Source organism: Salmo salar, chromosome 22, assembly GCF_965601325.2.
Source record: "Salmo salar chromosome 22, fSalSal1, whole genome shotgun sequence".
Taxonomy (NCBI): domain Eukaryota; kingdom Metazoa; phylum Chordata; class Actinopteri; order Salmoniformes; family Salmonidae; genus Salmo; species Salmo salar.
Genome location: NC_138312.1, coordinates 9,175,599 through 9,192,511, shown reverse-complemented (window position 1 = coordinate 9,192,511; position 16,913 = coordinate 9,175,599). Strand labels below are relative to the sequence as shown.

Sequence of the window (16,913 nt, the reverse complement as noted above, 5' to 3'; positions counted from 1 at the left end):
TACGTTCTGATATGCCATGGCTGTCAGACAATCAGCATTCAGGGCTCGAACCACCCAGCTTAATCATAGCAGTCAGAACAAGTGAAATTGAAAATGATCTGGCTAGTTTAATAAAGGAGAATAATGTTTTATCTTGCAACATTCTTAATAAGATCTCAATAATTATTATTTTGATGAAAAACCGAATTAAATTAAGTCTATATTATTTCTTAATTCGCTCGAGGTCGTTATGGGAAAGGGTTTATTGGATAAAAGTGGAAACTAATATTGCTGCTAGTTTTCAGGCCTTTGTGAGGGATTTACATTTGCGAAGGCTTGGCAACCCTGAACACAGGAAATGATCTCACTGAGCGTCTCGTGAAGAACACAAAAATATGCCTAAGTAAGTTGCGAAATCCCTCAATTCAAGTGTTATTTCCAAGTATTTTATCGCTGCGTCACCTGCAATAGTCACATGTTTCAATGTTTTACAACTTATGTTTGCGAACAATTATTTTTAAATCGAGATTGTGTATATTTTGTGTCTGCCCCCCAATAGTTAACGTTAGCATACGACCTTTAACGTTACCATTTTGCTCATTATTCATTCCCATCTAGCCAGTTCGCTGTTTTGATACTAAGCTATCTGTTCTCATTTAGCGATGCCATATCGTGGTAATGATCTCCTTGCCTTAACTAAAGTTCAATTGTGTATGTGAAATGTTTTATCTAGACTAGCTAGCTAACCCATTCATAGACGCTAACTGCTTTAGCGCCTGACGATAGTATCTTTTTGTAGTGGTGTTTTGTTAATAAGAATCCCAACTCGTTCTGAAAGTTAAAACGCATCGCTTGTGGTACTGAATGCATCTTTCATATCAGCGATAAATAATTTTCGATAAACAAAAGGTTAAACGCCCACACCCGTAGAAATCCACTTTTTCATCCTGAAAGACGATGGCCAGAGCTTACCCATGTTGCACAACAATGTAGCTAAATCATCATTTTAGTCAAAGTATGATGCTTGTAGTGCCAAATCCGAATGTGTGACTTCGGACGTTTCCGTGAGTCTTAATAAGTGTCTTTTCCAGTGGCGATTTTAGCATGTAAATCTTGGTGGGGTAGTGCATGCCAGCAAAGCCACTACACAACACGAAACAATACATTAATCGCATAATAACTGTGACAAACGGTGCCCACAATCTGTTAGGGCCTACACCTTACCACTGCTACACCTGGCTATCAGCAGAGTCTTGTCTGGCAATGAAACGGGTCATTTAGCCTCATTTACATGTACAAACTAGTGATGCACCGATATGACATTTTTGGCCGATACCAATATGCGATATTTTCCTTGCCCAGAAAAATGGTACCGAAATTAAACATTTTAGCGGCCTTTTAAGCGTTCTAGTACAGTTAAATAGTTAACACGCACACATGGACGCAGCGGTCTAAGGCACTGCATCTCAGTGCAAGAGGCGTCACTACAGTCCCTGGTTTGAATCCAGGCCGTGATTGGAAGTCCCATAGGGCGGCTTCATATTGGCTCAGCGTCATCCGGGTTTGGCAAGGGTAGGCCGTCATTGTAAATACGAATTTATTCTTAACTGACTTGCCTAGTTAAATAAAGCTTACACACAAACCACACTGACCAAAAAGTTATTTTGTTGGCATTTATGTATGTCCCCATTACCTGTAAAACATAATCAAAACCTATTTCTTTCACTTACTTGCTGTGCTGTTTGGTTGTTCATTTATTCAGTCGTTTCATTCTCAACCAGGATTTCTATGGAACGCTGTCTGGGTCTTTGCGTGTCAAAAAAGATACACGTCAAAACACTATTTGAAGTGTCAAATTAGCTTGTTGACCAATCAGGACCTGAAATGACTGCACGTCACAATTGAATATGTTCATAAATTTTTTTACCGTAGTTATTACACATTGATTATACTATCACTCGTATTTCATATGTCACAACGATTCATCGATACATATGCTATGATGCTGGTAAAGGTGTCTCGCGCACCTACAGTGCTGGTCATAAAAATAAAAAGCTAGCTTGCTCATGGATGCAAACAATGTTCTTCCCAAAAAAACATAGCAAAATGACCCTAATCATGTAAAATACACCTAATTTATAAGACAGTTCTTATTTGATTAATGGTCGCGTTTGGCAAGTGGCCGATCAGAGTACTATGGGCTTAGGCGTGTGCCCGAGTCGACCGAATGCTTTATTTTCTTTCGTCTGTTTACCTAAACGCAGATTCCCGGTCGGAATATTATCGCTTTTTTATGAGAAAAATGGCATAAAAATTGATTTTAAACAGCGGTTGACATGCTTCGAAGTACGGTAATGGAATATGACGATTTTTTTTGTCACGAATTGCGCCATGCTCGTCACCCTTATTTACCCTTTTGGATAGTGTCTTGAACGCACAAACAAAATGCCGCTGTTTGGATATAACTATGGATTATTTTGAACCAAACTAACATTTGTTATTGAAGTAGAAGTCCTGGAAGTGCATTCTGACGAAGACAGCAAAGGTAATAACATTTTTCTTATAGTAAATCTGACTTTGATGAGTGCTAAACTTGCTGGGTGTCTAAATAGCTAGCCCTGTGATGCCGGGCTATCTACTGAGAATATTGCAAAATGTGCTTTCACCGGAAAAGCTATTTTAAAATCAGACATATCGAGTGCATAGAGGAGTTCTGTATCTATAATTCTTAAAATAATTGTAATGCTTTTTGTGAACGTTTATCGTGAGTAATTTAGTAAATTCACCGGCAGTGTTCGGTGGGAATGCTAGTCACATGCTAATGTAAAAAGCTGGTTTTTGATATAAATATGAACTTGATTGAACAAAACATGCATGTATTGTATAACATAATGTCCTAGGGTTGTCATCTGATGAAGATCATCAAAGGTTAGTGCTACATTTAGCTGTGGTTTGGGTTTATGTGACATTATATGCTAGCTTGAAAAATGGGTGGCTGATTATTTCTGGCTGGGTACTCTGCTGACATAATCTAATGTTTTGCTTTCGTTGTAAAGCCTTTTTGAAATCGGACAGTGTGGTTAGATTAACGAGAGTCTTATCTTTGAGGAATTTGAATAACGCGCCACGGGATTACACTGGCTGTTGAGTAGCGTCCCACCTAGCCCATAGAGGTTAATGTGCTTCTTCTTGAGCCACTCCTTTGTTTCCTTGGCCGTGTGTTTTGGGTCATTGTCATGCTGGAATACCCAATCACGACCCATTTTCAATGCCCTGGCTGAGGGAAGGATGTTCTCACCCAAGATTTGACGGTACATGGCCCCGTCCATCGTCCCTTTGATGCGGTGAAGTTGTCCTGTCTCCTTAGCAGAAAAACACCCCCAAAGCATAATGTTTCCACCTCCATGTTTGATGGTGGAGATGGTGTTCTTGGGGTCATAGGCAGCATTCCTCCTCCTCCAAACATGGTGAGTTGAGTTGATGCCAAAGAGCTCCATTTTGGTCTCATCTGACCACAACACTCACCAGTTGTCCTCTGAATCATTCAGATGTTCATTGGCAAACTTCAGACGGGCATATATGTATTCTTGAGCAGGGGGACCTTGCGGGTGCTGCAGGATTTCAGTCCTTCACGGCGTAGTGAAGGGGGACTATGGTCCCAGCTGCTTTGAGATCATTGACAAGATCCTCCCGTGTAGTTCTGGGCTGATTCCTCACCGTTCTCATGATCATTGCAACCCCACGAGGTGTGATCTTGCATGGAGCCCCAGGCCGAGGGATATTGACAGTTCTTTTGTGTTTCTTCTATTTGCGAATAATCGCACCAAATGTTGTCACCTTCTCACCAAGCTGCTTGGCGATGGTCTTGTAGCCCATTCCAGCCTTGTGTAGGTCTACAATCTTGTCCCTGACATCCTTGGAGAGCTCTTTGGTCTTGGCCATGGTGGAGAGTTTGGAATCTGATTGATTGATTGCTTCTGTGGACAGGTGTCTTTTTTACAGGTAACAAGCTGTGGTTAGGAGCACTCCCTTTTAAGAGTGTGCTCCTAATCTCAGCTCGTTACCTGTATAAAAGACACCTGGGAGCCAGAAATCTTTCTGATTGAGAGGGGGTCAAATACTTATTTCCCTCATTAAAATGAAAATCAATTTATAACATTTTTGACATGCGTTTTTCTGGATATTTTTGTTGTTATTCGGTCTCTCACTGTTCAAATAAACCTACCATTAAAATTATAGACGGATCCTTTCTTTATCATTGGGCCACATACAAAATCAGCAGGGGATCAAATACTTTTTTCCCCCCACTGTATATAAGATGGCGCCGGAGAACAAGGCTGACGTTTTATGTATTCCTAACTGTGTTTTTTTAATGTTAATTTCTTTGCATTGTTTTTAAGTTATTTTGTACATAATGTTGCTACTATTGTTTCTTATGACCAAAAATAACTTCTGAGCATCAGGACTGCGACAATAAACCCCCACTTCCTTCCATTCTACTAGCAAAAGTGCAATCTTTGGAAAATAAAATCGATGACCTACGCGGAATATTAAACTACCAACGGGACATTCAAAACTGTAATATCTTATGCTTCATGATGGCTGGTTATACGCTGTATCGACTGGACAGAACAGCGGCATCTGGTAAGACAAGGAGCAGCGGACTATGTATTTTTCTAAATAACAGCTGGTGCACGAAAGGAAGTCTCGGTTTTGCCTCGAGGTAGAGCATCTCATGATAAGCTGTAGACCACACTATCTACCAAGAGAGTTTCATCTGTATTTTTCCGTAGCTGTCTATATACCGCAGCAGACTGATGCTGATGCTGGCACTAAGACCCCACTGAATGAGCTGTATTCCGCCATAAGCAAACATGAAAATGCTCATCCAGAGGCGACGCTACTAGTGGCCGGGGATTTTAATGCGGGGAAACTTAAATTAGTTTTACTAAATTTCTATCAGCATGTTACATGTGCAACCAGAGGGGGAATTAAACTCTGGACCACTTTTACTCCACACACAGAGATGCATACAAACCTCTCCCTCGCCCTCCATTTGGCAAATCTGACCATAATTCTATCCTCCTGATTTAAGGAAGCACCAGTGACTCGTTCAATAAGAAAAGTGGTCAGATGAAGCGGATGCTAAGCTACAGGACTGTTTTGCAAGCACAGACTGGATTATGTTCCGGGATTCCTCCGGTGGCATTGAGGAGTACAACACATCAGTCATTGGCTTCATCAATGAGTGCATCAATGACGTCCCTACAGTTGACCGTAGGTACATACCCCAACTAGAAGCCGTGGATTACAGGCAGCATCTGCACTGAGCTAAAGACAAGCTACCACTTTCAAGGAGCGGGACTCTTACCCGGAAGCTTATGAGAAATCCCGCTATGCCCTCCGATGAACTATCAAAGAGGCAAAGCGTCAATACAGGACTAAGATCAAATCGTACTACACCGGCTCTGATGCTCGTCGGATGTGGCAGGGCTTGCAAACCATTACAGACTACAAAGGGAAGCACAGCTGAGAGCTGCCCGGTGACACGAGCCTACCAGATGAGCTAAACTACTTCTGTGCTCGCTTCGAGGCAAATAACACTGAAACATGCATGAGAGCACCAGCTGTTCCAGAAGACTGTGATCACGCTCTCAGCAGCCAATGTGATTAAGACCTTTAATCAGGTCAACATTCACAAGGCCGCAGTGCCAGACAGATTACCAGGACGTGTACTGCGAGCATGTGCTGACCAACTGGCAAGTGTCTTCACTGACATTTTCAACCTCTCCCTGTCTGAGTCTAATATCAACATGTTTTAAGCAGACCACCATAGTCCCTGTGCCCAAGAACACAAAGGTAACCTGCCTAAATGACTTCCGTCTGTAGCCATGAAGTGCTTTGAAAGGCTGGTCATGGCTCACATCAACACCATTATCCCAGAAACCCTAGACCTACTCCAATTTACATACCGCTCTAACAGATCCACAGATGATGCAATCTCTATTGCACTCCACACTGCCCTTTCCCACCTGGACAAAAGGAACACCTACGTGAGAATGCTATTCATTGACTACAGCTCAGCGTTCAAAACACCATAGTGACCTCAAAGCTCATCAATAAGCTAAGGACCATGGGACTAAACACCTCCCTCCGCAACTGGATCCTGGACTTCCTGACAGGCCGGCCAGGTAGTAAGGGTAGGTAACAACACATCCGCCTTGCTGATCCTCAACACGGAGGCCCCTCAGGGGTACATGCTCAGTCCCCTCCTGTACACCCTGTTCACTCATGACTGCACGACTCCAACACCATCATTAAGTTTGCCGATGACACAACAGTGGTAGGCCTGATCAACGACGAGACAGCCTATAGGGAGGAGGTCAGAGACTTGGCCGTGTGGTGTCACGACAACAACATCTCCCTCAACGTGATCAAGTCATAGATGTTTGTGGATTACACGAAAAAGAAGACCGAGCACACCCCCATTCTCATCGGCGGGACTGTAGTGGAGCAGGTTGAGAGCTTCAAGTTCCTCTATACCAGGCAGTGTCAGAGGAAGGCCCTAAAAATTTGTCGGACTCCAGCCACCCGACCTCAACCCAATTGAGATGGTTTGGGATGAATTAGACCATGGAGTGAAGGAAAAGCAGCCAACAAGTTTTCAGCTTATGCGGGAACTCAACTCTAAGCATTCTAGGTGAAGTTAGCTGAGAGAATGCCAAGAATGTGCAAAGCTGTCATCAAAGCAAATGGTGACTACTTTGAAGAATCTGAAATATATTTCGATTTAACACATTTTGGGGGGGAGTAACTTCATGATTCCATATGTGTTATTTCATAGTTTTGATGTCTTAACTATTATTCTATAATGTAGAAAATACTTGGCAATTTCCCGCATGAAATTTCTCAGAACAAGAATAGACTTACGAGTTTCATAAAGTTCTTTGTTTCTGGCCATTTTGAGACTGAATTCGAACCCACAAATGCTGATGCTCCAGATACTCAACTAGTCTAAAGGCCCGTTTTATTGCTTCTGTAATCAGAACAGTTTTCAGCTGTGCTAACCTAACCCCTTTGCAATTTTCTAATGATCAATTAGCCTTTTAAAATTATAAACTTGGATTAGCTAACACAACGTGCCATTTGAACATTTACATAAGTATTCAGACCCTTTACTCAGTACTTTGTTGAAGCAGCGATTACAGCCTCGGGTCTTCTTGGGTATGACGCTACAAGCTTGGCACACCTGTAGTTGGGGAGTTTGTCCCATTCTTCTCGGCAGATACTCTCAAGCTCTGTCAGGTTGGATGGGGCGTGTCGCTGCACAGCTGTTTTCAGGTCTCTCCAGAGATGTTTGATCGGGTTCAACTCCGACCTCTGGCTGGGCCACTCAAGGACATTCGGAGACTTGTCCTGAAGCCACTCCTGTGTTGTTGGCTGTGTGCTTAGGGTTGTTGTCCTGTTGGAAGGTGAACCTTCCACCAAGTCCGAGGTCCTGAGCGCTCTGTAGCAGGTTTTCATCAAGGATCTCTCTCTGTACTTTGCTCCATTCATCTTTCCCTTGATCCTGACTTGTCTCCCAGTCCCTGCCACTGAAAAACATCCCCACAGCATGATGCTGCCACCACTATGCTTCACCGTAGGAATGGTACCAAGTTTCCTCCAGATGTGACGCTTGGAATTCAGGCCAAAGAGTTCAATCTTGGTTTAATCAGACCTGATAATCTTATTTCTCATGGTATCGTGATACTAAACCTGGTATCGAAGTCAAATTCTGCTATCTTGACAACACTAAACAGCACAGATATTTATAGCCTACTTCACTGTGGAAAAGAGGCCGCAATGTTGATATGATTTTGAGTTTGCGTCCATATGGTTTCACATTCGTCTCCAAGGATCATAAGGAAACATCCTAAAACAATTGCGTTGTTTATTTACAATCCCGTTATCCAAAATGATTACTCATTTACCTGTCTCTTAACAACTTATAAATTACAGTGCATGGAGAATGGTGTTATTATTTTTCCACTTGGAACCTGTAGCTTCGCTCAACCTTATTCATGGTTTCCTCCCGCGTAAAGGTGGTAATGGTTAGAATACAGCGTATCTGCCTCCCGAGTGATGCAGCGGTCTAAGGCACTACATCGCAGTGCTAGTTGCGTCACTACAGATCCTGGTTCAATCCCAGGCTGTGTCACAGCCGGCCGTGCCCGGGAGACCCATGAGGCGGCGCACAATTGGCCCAGCGTCGTCGGGGTTAGGGAAGTGTTTTGCCGGCCAGGTTGTCCGTGTCCTGTCATGCTCTAGGGACTACTGTGGCGGGCCAGACGCAATTCACATTGACATGTTCGCCAGGTGTACAGTGTTTCCTCTGACATATTAGTGTGGCTGGCTTCCGGGTTAAGCGGGCATTGTGTCAAGAAGCAGTGCGGCTTGGCGGGGTCATGTTTCGGAGGACGCGCGGCTCTCGCCCTTCGCCTCTCCCGAGTCCGTACTGGAGTTGCAGTGATGGGACAAGACTGTAACTTCCAATTGGATATCACGAAATTGTGGAGAAAAATAAATAAATAACAAAATACACACCCCTGCCACACCTTAATTTCGCTGACATCCACCCCAAACGAACAGCTGGCATAAGTTCAAGGTCAGAATACGAGGAGAGAGAGAGAAGGACATAAAAGGGAATTACAGTCCATTCGTTAGCGCTTAAATTGGGTCGGAATTTCCCCCATGGAGCCAACTGTAGGCAAATGTACCTGCTGTAAACCCTACATACCGAGAAGGGTTTTCGAGAGCTACTAGCTAGAATCTTCTTCACTCTCCCAGCCAGAGCCTTCTATTTGCATAGTAAACAATATAAGGCACTGCTCCAAGCTAGTTTGTTCTGGTCCATGGCCCAGCTAAAGTTTTTTTTGGGGGGGATTTCAGTGAATTGGTTAACTTGCTTTTTTGTATCCCCCAGATTTTATTGTGACTACTGTGATACGTACCTTACACATGACTCGGTAAGCCAGACTCTCTAATTTTCAGTCTCTGCACCCTTTAACAATTGCGAGCGCTTCATAAATTGCACCCTGTATTAACATTAAATTGAACATTATATATTTTTACAGCCATCGGTGAGAAAGACTCACTGTAGTGGACGAAAGCACAAAGAGAATGTGAAAGACTACTACCAGAAATGGATGGAGGAGCAGGCACAGAGCCTCATCGATAAAACAAGTAAGCAGATATGGAGGGGGTAGCTAAACATTCAGCAGATTCCATGCGGTTTTGTTTATAAGCAACAGTTTGTGCAGATACAAAACATGCACAAGCCCCACACACCCATACTTGCATAATAAGCGTATAGTGTTCGAATTCGGGGGTAGCCCTAACCAGGATTCGAACTCGGGTCCAGCGACTGTCAACCCAACACCTTAGCCGTTACTCCAAGAGATCCGAACATCTTTTAAGGTCGCTACACTACCCCCCTTGTGTGTCCCCATGCTTCTCTATACGAAGTCCCTCACGTGAACACATGCATCTCCGATGGCCTCATGGGTGCCATCCCACGTCGGACACCGACGTAGTGAATTCAGAGGTAGCGCCCTGGTCCAGCGACTGTCAACTCTACAATAGGTTAACATGTTGCCTTGTGTTTTCCTCCTCAGCGGCTGCCTTCCAGTCCGGTAAGATCCCTCCTACCCCATTCCCTGGAGCCCCTCCCCCAGGCGGAGCCATGCTCCCTCCTCCAAACATCAGTACGTAGACTGTGGACCAACCACAACAATGCTAGTCTAATATTTTGAGAATGATTTATATTTAAATGGGATACTGATAACTTGCTGTGTTAGGGACTGAGCTTTAAATTGTTATTTGTGAACCCCAGGTGGCCCTCCACGCCCAGGCATGCTACCAGTGCCCGGGCCCCCTATGGGTGGTCATGGTCCTCATATGATGCAAATGATGGGGCCCCCACCACATGGAATGATGCCTGGAGGTGAGATTATTGCCGCAACACCTACATCATGTATTGTTGATGTAAACTGTGTGTGTGTGTGTGTGTGTGTGTGTGTATGTGTATGTGTATGTATGTGTATGTATGTGTATGTGTGTGTATGTGTGTGTATGTGTGTGTATGTGTGTGTATGTGTGTGTGTGTGTGGTGTGTGTGTGTGTGTGTGGGTGAAAAAAATATTTTCAATGGGCATTGGATTAAAGCTCTGCAAGTTCTCACCCAAAATGTATCTGCTGCTGCTCACAAATCTTAACTGAACAAGAACAGTTCATGCCTGGTCAAAGTCATAGCTTTGAGATATATTTTTCACCAAGATGTGATGTATTCATAATAGTCCATAAGGGACATGAATACTGGACCATGATTAGGATAAAATGTGAAAACCAAGTAAAATCAGATATGATTTCTCTGATGTTTGCTGTCCTGTAGGTCCAGGTATGCGACCACCAATGGGCCACATGCAGATGATGCCTGGCCCACATATGATGCGCCCCCATCGGCCAATGATGCTTATCAGACCGGGTATGATCCGGCCAGACAGATGAGACCCAAAATCAAGAGGCGCTCCTGTGTTCTACACTGCCATATACATGATCTTTGGAGGACACTGCACCAAATGCATTGTTTGGGTTTTTGAAATGGCCACCTATTGTCTCCACCTTAAAACCCATTTGGTAGAGTTCCACATCATCCCTCTTTATCTCCACAAAACCATTTTGACAGGCTATTTATTGTGGTTTGACATAAACAAAACCTCTGGGGGTTTTTTGTGTTTAGTGTATAGGTCATATTTTGTTTTGATGCATAGTTGTATTGTTTACACAAGTAGGTTTTCGTTTCCCCCTGCTGTTCTAATAAGAATACAGCTGTGGAGGTTTAACGTGGTACCAGTTACACATGCATGTCAGAAAGAGCAGGTATTATTTTGTCACTGTTCTGTTGTAAATGCCTGATTTTTGTTTTTCAATGTAAAATATGCTTATTTTTTGGGCCCACAGTCTTTTTATTTTTTAAAGAAATAAAATGAGTAGACTTGAAAGTGTATGTTGGTCTTCAATCATTTAGTTTGGATAATAGATGTAAGAGGCTTCTACCTTCATAAAATGAACAAGGACTCCTGTTTTAGAAAATGGTCGGTGTACTTTATTCAATTTACCTCTACTTTATTCAACTATATGACACTTGAGTGTGTTCTATAGAAAGAAGTCTGCTTTTCAGACTGACTCTTTTTTTTTTTCTCCACAGGTCACTTGTACATCCTTTTCTCGTCAGTATGCAGCATGTGGTTCGTAAGGGCATTTGCCACAATCATTGTAGCTAAATGGTTTCTCCCCAGTGTGTAGCTGCATTTGCTCTGTCAGGGCTCCTTTCAGTTTGACGCATCTTCCACAAGCGTGTCCTTTCCCCTGTGAAGTCTCCGGTGTGTCTTTTTTTAAAGTACCTACCGCAACAAAGCCTTTGTTACATAGGGCATGTAAATGGTTTCTCTCCTGCGTGACTCATCATATGCATGATAAGGCTTTTCTCTCGCTTGAGGAATTTGCCAAGTACACTACATTGCCAAAAGTATGTGGACACCCCTTCAAATTAGTGGATTTGGATATTTCAGCCAAACTCGTTGCTAACAGGTGTATAACATTTGAGCACACCGCCATGCAATCTCCATAGACAAACACTGGCAGTAGAATGGCCCATACTGAAGAGCTCTGACATTCAACGTGGATGCAACCTTTTCAACAAGTTAGTTTGTTAAATTTCTGCCCTGTTAAAGCTGTCCCGGTCAACTGAAAAGGGCTGTTATTGTGAAGTGGACTTCTAGGAGCAACAACGGCTCAGCAGCGAAGTGGTAGGTCACACAAGCTCACAGAAAAGGACAGCCGAGTGCTGAAGCGCATCTGTCCTCTGTTGCAACACTCGCTACTGAGTTCCAAGCTGGCTCTGGGAGCTTCATGAAATGGGTTTCTATGGCCGAACAGCCGCACACAAGCCTAAGTTCACCATGTGCAATGGCAATCATTGGCTGGAGGGGTGTAAAGCACGCCACCATTGGAGTCTGGAGCAGTGGAAACGCGTTCTCTGGAGAGATGAATCACGCTTCACCATCTGGGAGTCCGACGGACAAATCTGGGTTTGGCGGATGCCAGGAAAACGCTACCTGCCCGAATGCATAGTGCCAACTGTAAAGTTTGGTGGAGGAGGAATAATGGTCTGGGGCTGTTTTTCATGGTTTGTTCTTAGTCCCTTAGTTCCAGTGAAGGGAAATCTTAATGCTACAGCATACATTGACATTCTAGACGATTCTGTGCTTCCAACTTTCCTGTTTCAGCATGACAATGCCTCTGTGCACAAAGTGAGGTCCATACAGAAATAGTTTGTTGAGATCGGTGTGGAAGAACTTGACTGACCTGCACAGAGCCCTAACCTCAAACCCATCGAACACCTTTTGGAATGAATTGAAACGCCGACTGCGAGCAAGGCCTAATCGCCCAACATCAGTGCCCAACCTCACCAATGTTGTTGTGGCTGAATGGAAGCATGTCTCCGCAGCAATGTTCCAACATCTAGTAGAAAGCCTTCCCAGAAGAGTGGAAGCTGTTATAGCAGCAAAGGGGGTACCAACTCCATATTAATGCCCATGATTTTGGAATGAGATGTTCGATGAGCAGGTGTCCACATACTATTGGTCATGTAGTGTATGTCATTAGCCTCTGACAATAGGCTATTTAGGCCAATATCAAAGAATGTTCAAAAAAAATGTACAAGGTATTCTCTCTGCTCTGGCAGGGATGCATAGCTACCTAATATTTACTGGAAGAATCTCAATTGCATATCCTTGATTCCTCGCCCACCCCTCTCGTCACCTTCTCAAAACCCATTGGATGAGAAGTTCCGAGGTCCATCCCCTCTGAACTGTCATCTGATGGGTTTTGAGAAGGAGGCAAGAGCATGCGAGGAATCAAATCATTCAAATTGAGATTATCCCACTGTCACTGCGGAAGCTAGCTTGTTTGTTGTCGGTACCACATGAGAGCATGGCGTAGACATAACACTTCAATCATCTAGGTTTGTTTTTCATTAACTTTATTTTATGCATAATGAACTTGGCTATTATGATATTCAGTGGCCTAAATAGACTACTTGTTGGAGTTTAATAACATATTTGTTTTGGTCACCAAGCTGAAATAATTATTCACTCTGAATCAGTCATACTGCACAGCAGGTTGCGATAAAAACTAGACTGCGGATATAGATCCGTTTTTTTTGCATTTGGGAGCAGAATTGTAATGAATATTGTTGATTCTGTGGATAAATAGATTAACGTTATTTATCTGAAAATGTCCAAACTGGAGCTGGAAAGACTGCAAACTAGCTGCACTTTATTTCGTTCTACCTGTTTTCTATTGATATTTATTTTTATATATCCATACAAAATTACGCTGATTCAGGATTTCAACTGGCTGAGAAAAGCTGCCTGCCTGTTAAATGCGTTTCTCACTGAGCGATTAGAACAGCAGCGGCTGTTAGGATATTTGGGGCAGGGAGAAATCTCCTCTTCGTCTACAGAGGCTTCTGGATTTCGTCGTTAGTCTCATCAGCTATACCCGCACTGTAGACTATCTGCGAGCTGTGGGCTATTATACAGTGCCTTCCGAAAATATTCACACACCTTGACTTTTTCCACATTTTTGTTGTCATAGCACCTTTACTTTTTCCACATTTTTGTTGTCATAGCCTGAATTTAAAATGGATTACATTGAGATGTTTGGTCATTGGCCAACAAGTGCAATTGTTTTTTGAAATTTTTGTAAATTCATAAAAAATTAAAAGCTGAAATGTCTTGAGTCAGTATTCAACCCCTTTGTTATAGCAAGCCAAAATAACTTCAAAAGTAAATAATTTGAATGGATGACTACCTCATCTCTGTATTCCGCACATACAATTATCTGTAAGGTCCCTCAGTTGAGCAGTGAATTTCAAACACAGATTGACATAACATTGAATATTGCTTACCAAGTGACCAGTGATGTTCCTGAGTGGCCGAGTTACAGTTTTGACTGAAATCTACTTGAAAATCTATGGCAAGGCTTGAAAATGGTTGTTTAGCAATGATCAACAACTGATTTGACAGACCTTGAAGAATTTTGAAATGAATAATGGCCAAATGTTGCACAATCCAGGTGTGGAAAGCGCTTAGACACTTACCAGAAACTAACAGCTGTAATCGCTGCCGAAGTTGCTTCTACAAAGTATTGACTCGGGGGTGTGAATACGTATGTAAATTAGATATTTGTGTATTTCATTTTCAATAAATTAGAAAAATGTCTAAAAACATGTTTTCAATTTGTCATTATAAAGTGTTGTGTATAGATGGGTGAGAATTCTTTTTTATTTAATCCATTTTGAATTTGGGCTGTAACACAAAATGTGGAATAAATCAAGGGGTATGAATACTTTCTGAAGGCACTGTATTTTGAATGCCTAAATTCTACATTATACAGTTCTACATCGTTTTACGTCAGCCAAGCAACAACATTCTGTCTCGGCGACGTTTTGCCAATGTGTAAACGCACTCCAAACAAAATATTCCCTATGCATTTTGATACGTCGGCCAGTATATTGGGTCAGTTTTCATTTGAATCCTTCACTTGTTTGTAACAATTGCAAAGACATTGACAACTTTGTATTTAGTCAACTTTGTTCTGAAGTTATCGGCAGTTACAGACAAATGAACATCTTGAGGCAAAAAAGCATCTAATGATGCACTTAGCTGTTCTATGACTGGGCTAAGGCAGTCGGTAAGGGAGTAAACGTAATTTATAATAGTTACATGGAGAAAATTTGACCTCTCTGAAATGAAAATAGATGGCCCTCCCTTCAGCAAAACATGTTTTACCTAATACACGTTGAAAACAAAACAAGTGACCCTACCAGTGGGCAAAACCTGTTTGAAAATACGTCAGTATGACATCTTTTTATGAAGTCTTATTCTGGTAGCAAACTGGTTGAAAAAAATAATGTTTTTACTGATCAGAATATTATGTATTTTTCTGACCACCATACAACCAGTTGGTCATAATTCTGAGCACTGTATTATGTGCTATATTAGGTAGCCTATTGGTCATACTTAAGACCTCATCATATCCTGGTAATGACCACCTGGCTACAGCCTATTACCTACTTTATAGCAGAGGAAAACATTGGATATCGAAAACATTGTTCATTACATTTCTATTTGTTTCCATAGCCACCAATTAAAGTTTAAATCGGCAACAGATGTTTATTTAAAATAGATTATGCAATGGCAAAATCAAATCTACATCACAATTTTCTGCACATCTGCATACAGTAGTAATTGTTTCATAATTCACACATGTCAATTACATGCAGAGAAAGACTGGGACACAGCTTATATAAAGGCAGATTAATAAAATAAAACAATTATTAATAAAAGTGATGTGATGGTTCAGATCTGCAGTGAAGAGAATCAGCGCATTACAACTTTATCGATTTGAGATTTTAAAAGAACTAGAAAAGGACATTCCTGAAGAAACTTTGTGGACATTTCCATGGGACTAGTTGAAGAAGTTGGTGGCCGTTATAGCTTAAATGTTTAAAAAAAAAGAGCAACTTGCTCATATATTGTACATACTTTGCGTCCTCCTCCACCACGGCTGTCAGCGGCATATTTTAGAACACTTACTGTAAGCAGAAAAAGTGAAGAAAATAAATGAACGATTGCCGTAACGTGGATATGCAGGACACGACAGAACAGTGACGCACAGTAAAATACCTATGACAGTCAGAATCGACTAAAAAATGTTTCATTCTTTATGTCAAATGTCTCAACCGCTCATATTTACTTACATTACCAACTACAATGGAGTGGTAGCAAAGGCATTCTGGCTCCTTGCTCCCTTCATATTGAAGTGGGACATGAATTCATTGGTTATCAATCTGAAACATTTTTTAGAGGATATCAAAATTAGACAGTAGTTGGATAATGACAATGTTTAAGTCTCTAAATAGTAAAGTTTTGCTTAATCCTAATACATGTTGTAATATTCAAACAACTTTTTGTAAACACACCGCTCCCTAATCCTGAGGACATTTTCCCAGACAGAAGTTCCCCCAAGAAAGGTAAATGAAAAAATTCAAGTAGTGTATATGTAAAGAGGCATTAACCCTTTGATGAGTACCAACACCCAGGTGTGATCATTCTACAGTGGTCCCTGCAGCATACGCTCAAACCGGTGTGATTAGAATACTCAGAACGTCCAGTTTCAATTGACGCAACAGTTAGCTTTTGAGCTGGCAACATTGTTATTTTCAAAGAAACATTTTCACAAACACAGTCCTTACAACGTTATGTCCTGAATGTGACCAGTTTATTTTTAGATGCAATGTTCAGACATTCACAGAAGTTGCGACAGCATAACACAGTCATCCAAACCAGAAAATCTAGGCTACATTGCTTGGGCTCTCATCGAAGAGAGAAGTTTTTTCCGGTTCAGTAAAGCCTCAAACATAATGTCACGACTCCCGCCGAAGTTGGCCCCTCTCCTTGTTCGTTCGGCGGTCGACGTCACCAGCTTACTAGTTACCACCGATCGATGTTTCCCTGTTCGTTTGGTTTTGTCTTTATTGTGTACACCTGTTTTTGATTCCCTGATTATGTTCATTATTTAACCCTCTGCCTTTCCTGTTTGTCTTGTCCGTGATTGTTTCCTGTTTTGTGGTTGTTGGAGGTGTTTCTCCCAACCATGTTATTTTTCTGTGAGCAGTTTATTGAAAATTTGAGTAAACACATTTTGTTTACACTTATCCCTGTGTCCTGCGCCTGACTCCACTACTTCTCATAAGAAACTATTACACATAAATTGTCCACAACAGTAAAATGGGCTACTTCTATGTGAATTAACACAACTCAATT

At 42.0% G+C, this 16,913-nt stretch overlaps 1 protein-coding gene across 1 annotated transcript; it reads left to right on the top strand.

The window, feature by feature from the left end:
* Positions 1-293: 293 nt before the first annotated feature.
* On the top strand, positions 294-11,021 carry LOC106582700 (U1 small nuclear ribonucleoprotein C). Its single transcript, XM_014166019.3, has 6 exons — positions 294-382; positions 8,945-8,987; positions 9,096-9,204; positions 9,636-9,725; positions 9,854-9,964; positions 10,412-11,021. The coding sequence occupies exons 1-6, from the start codon at positions 375-377 to the stop codon at positions 10,525-10,527; spliced, it is 477 nt and encodes a 158-aa protein (XP_014021494.1). The 5' UTR covers positions 294-374; the 3' UTR covers positions 10,528-11,021.
* The last annotated feature ends 5,892 nt before the right edge of the window (positions 11,022-16,913 follow it).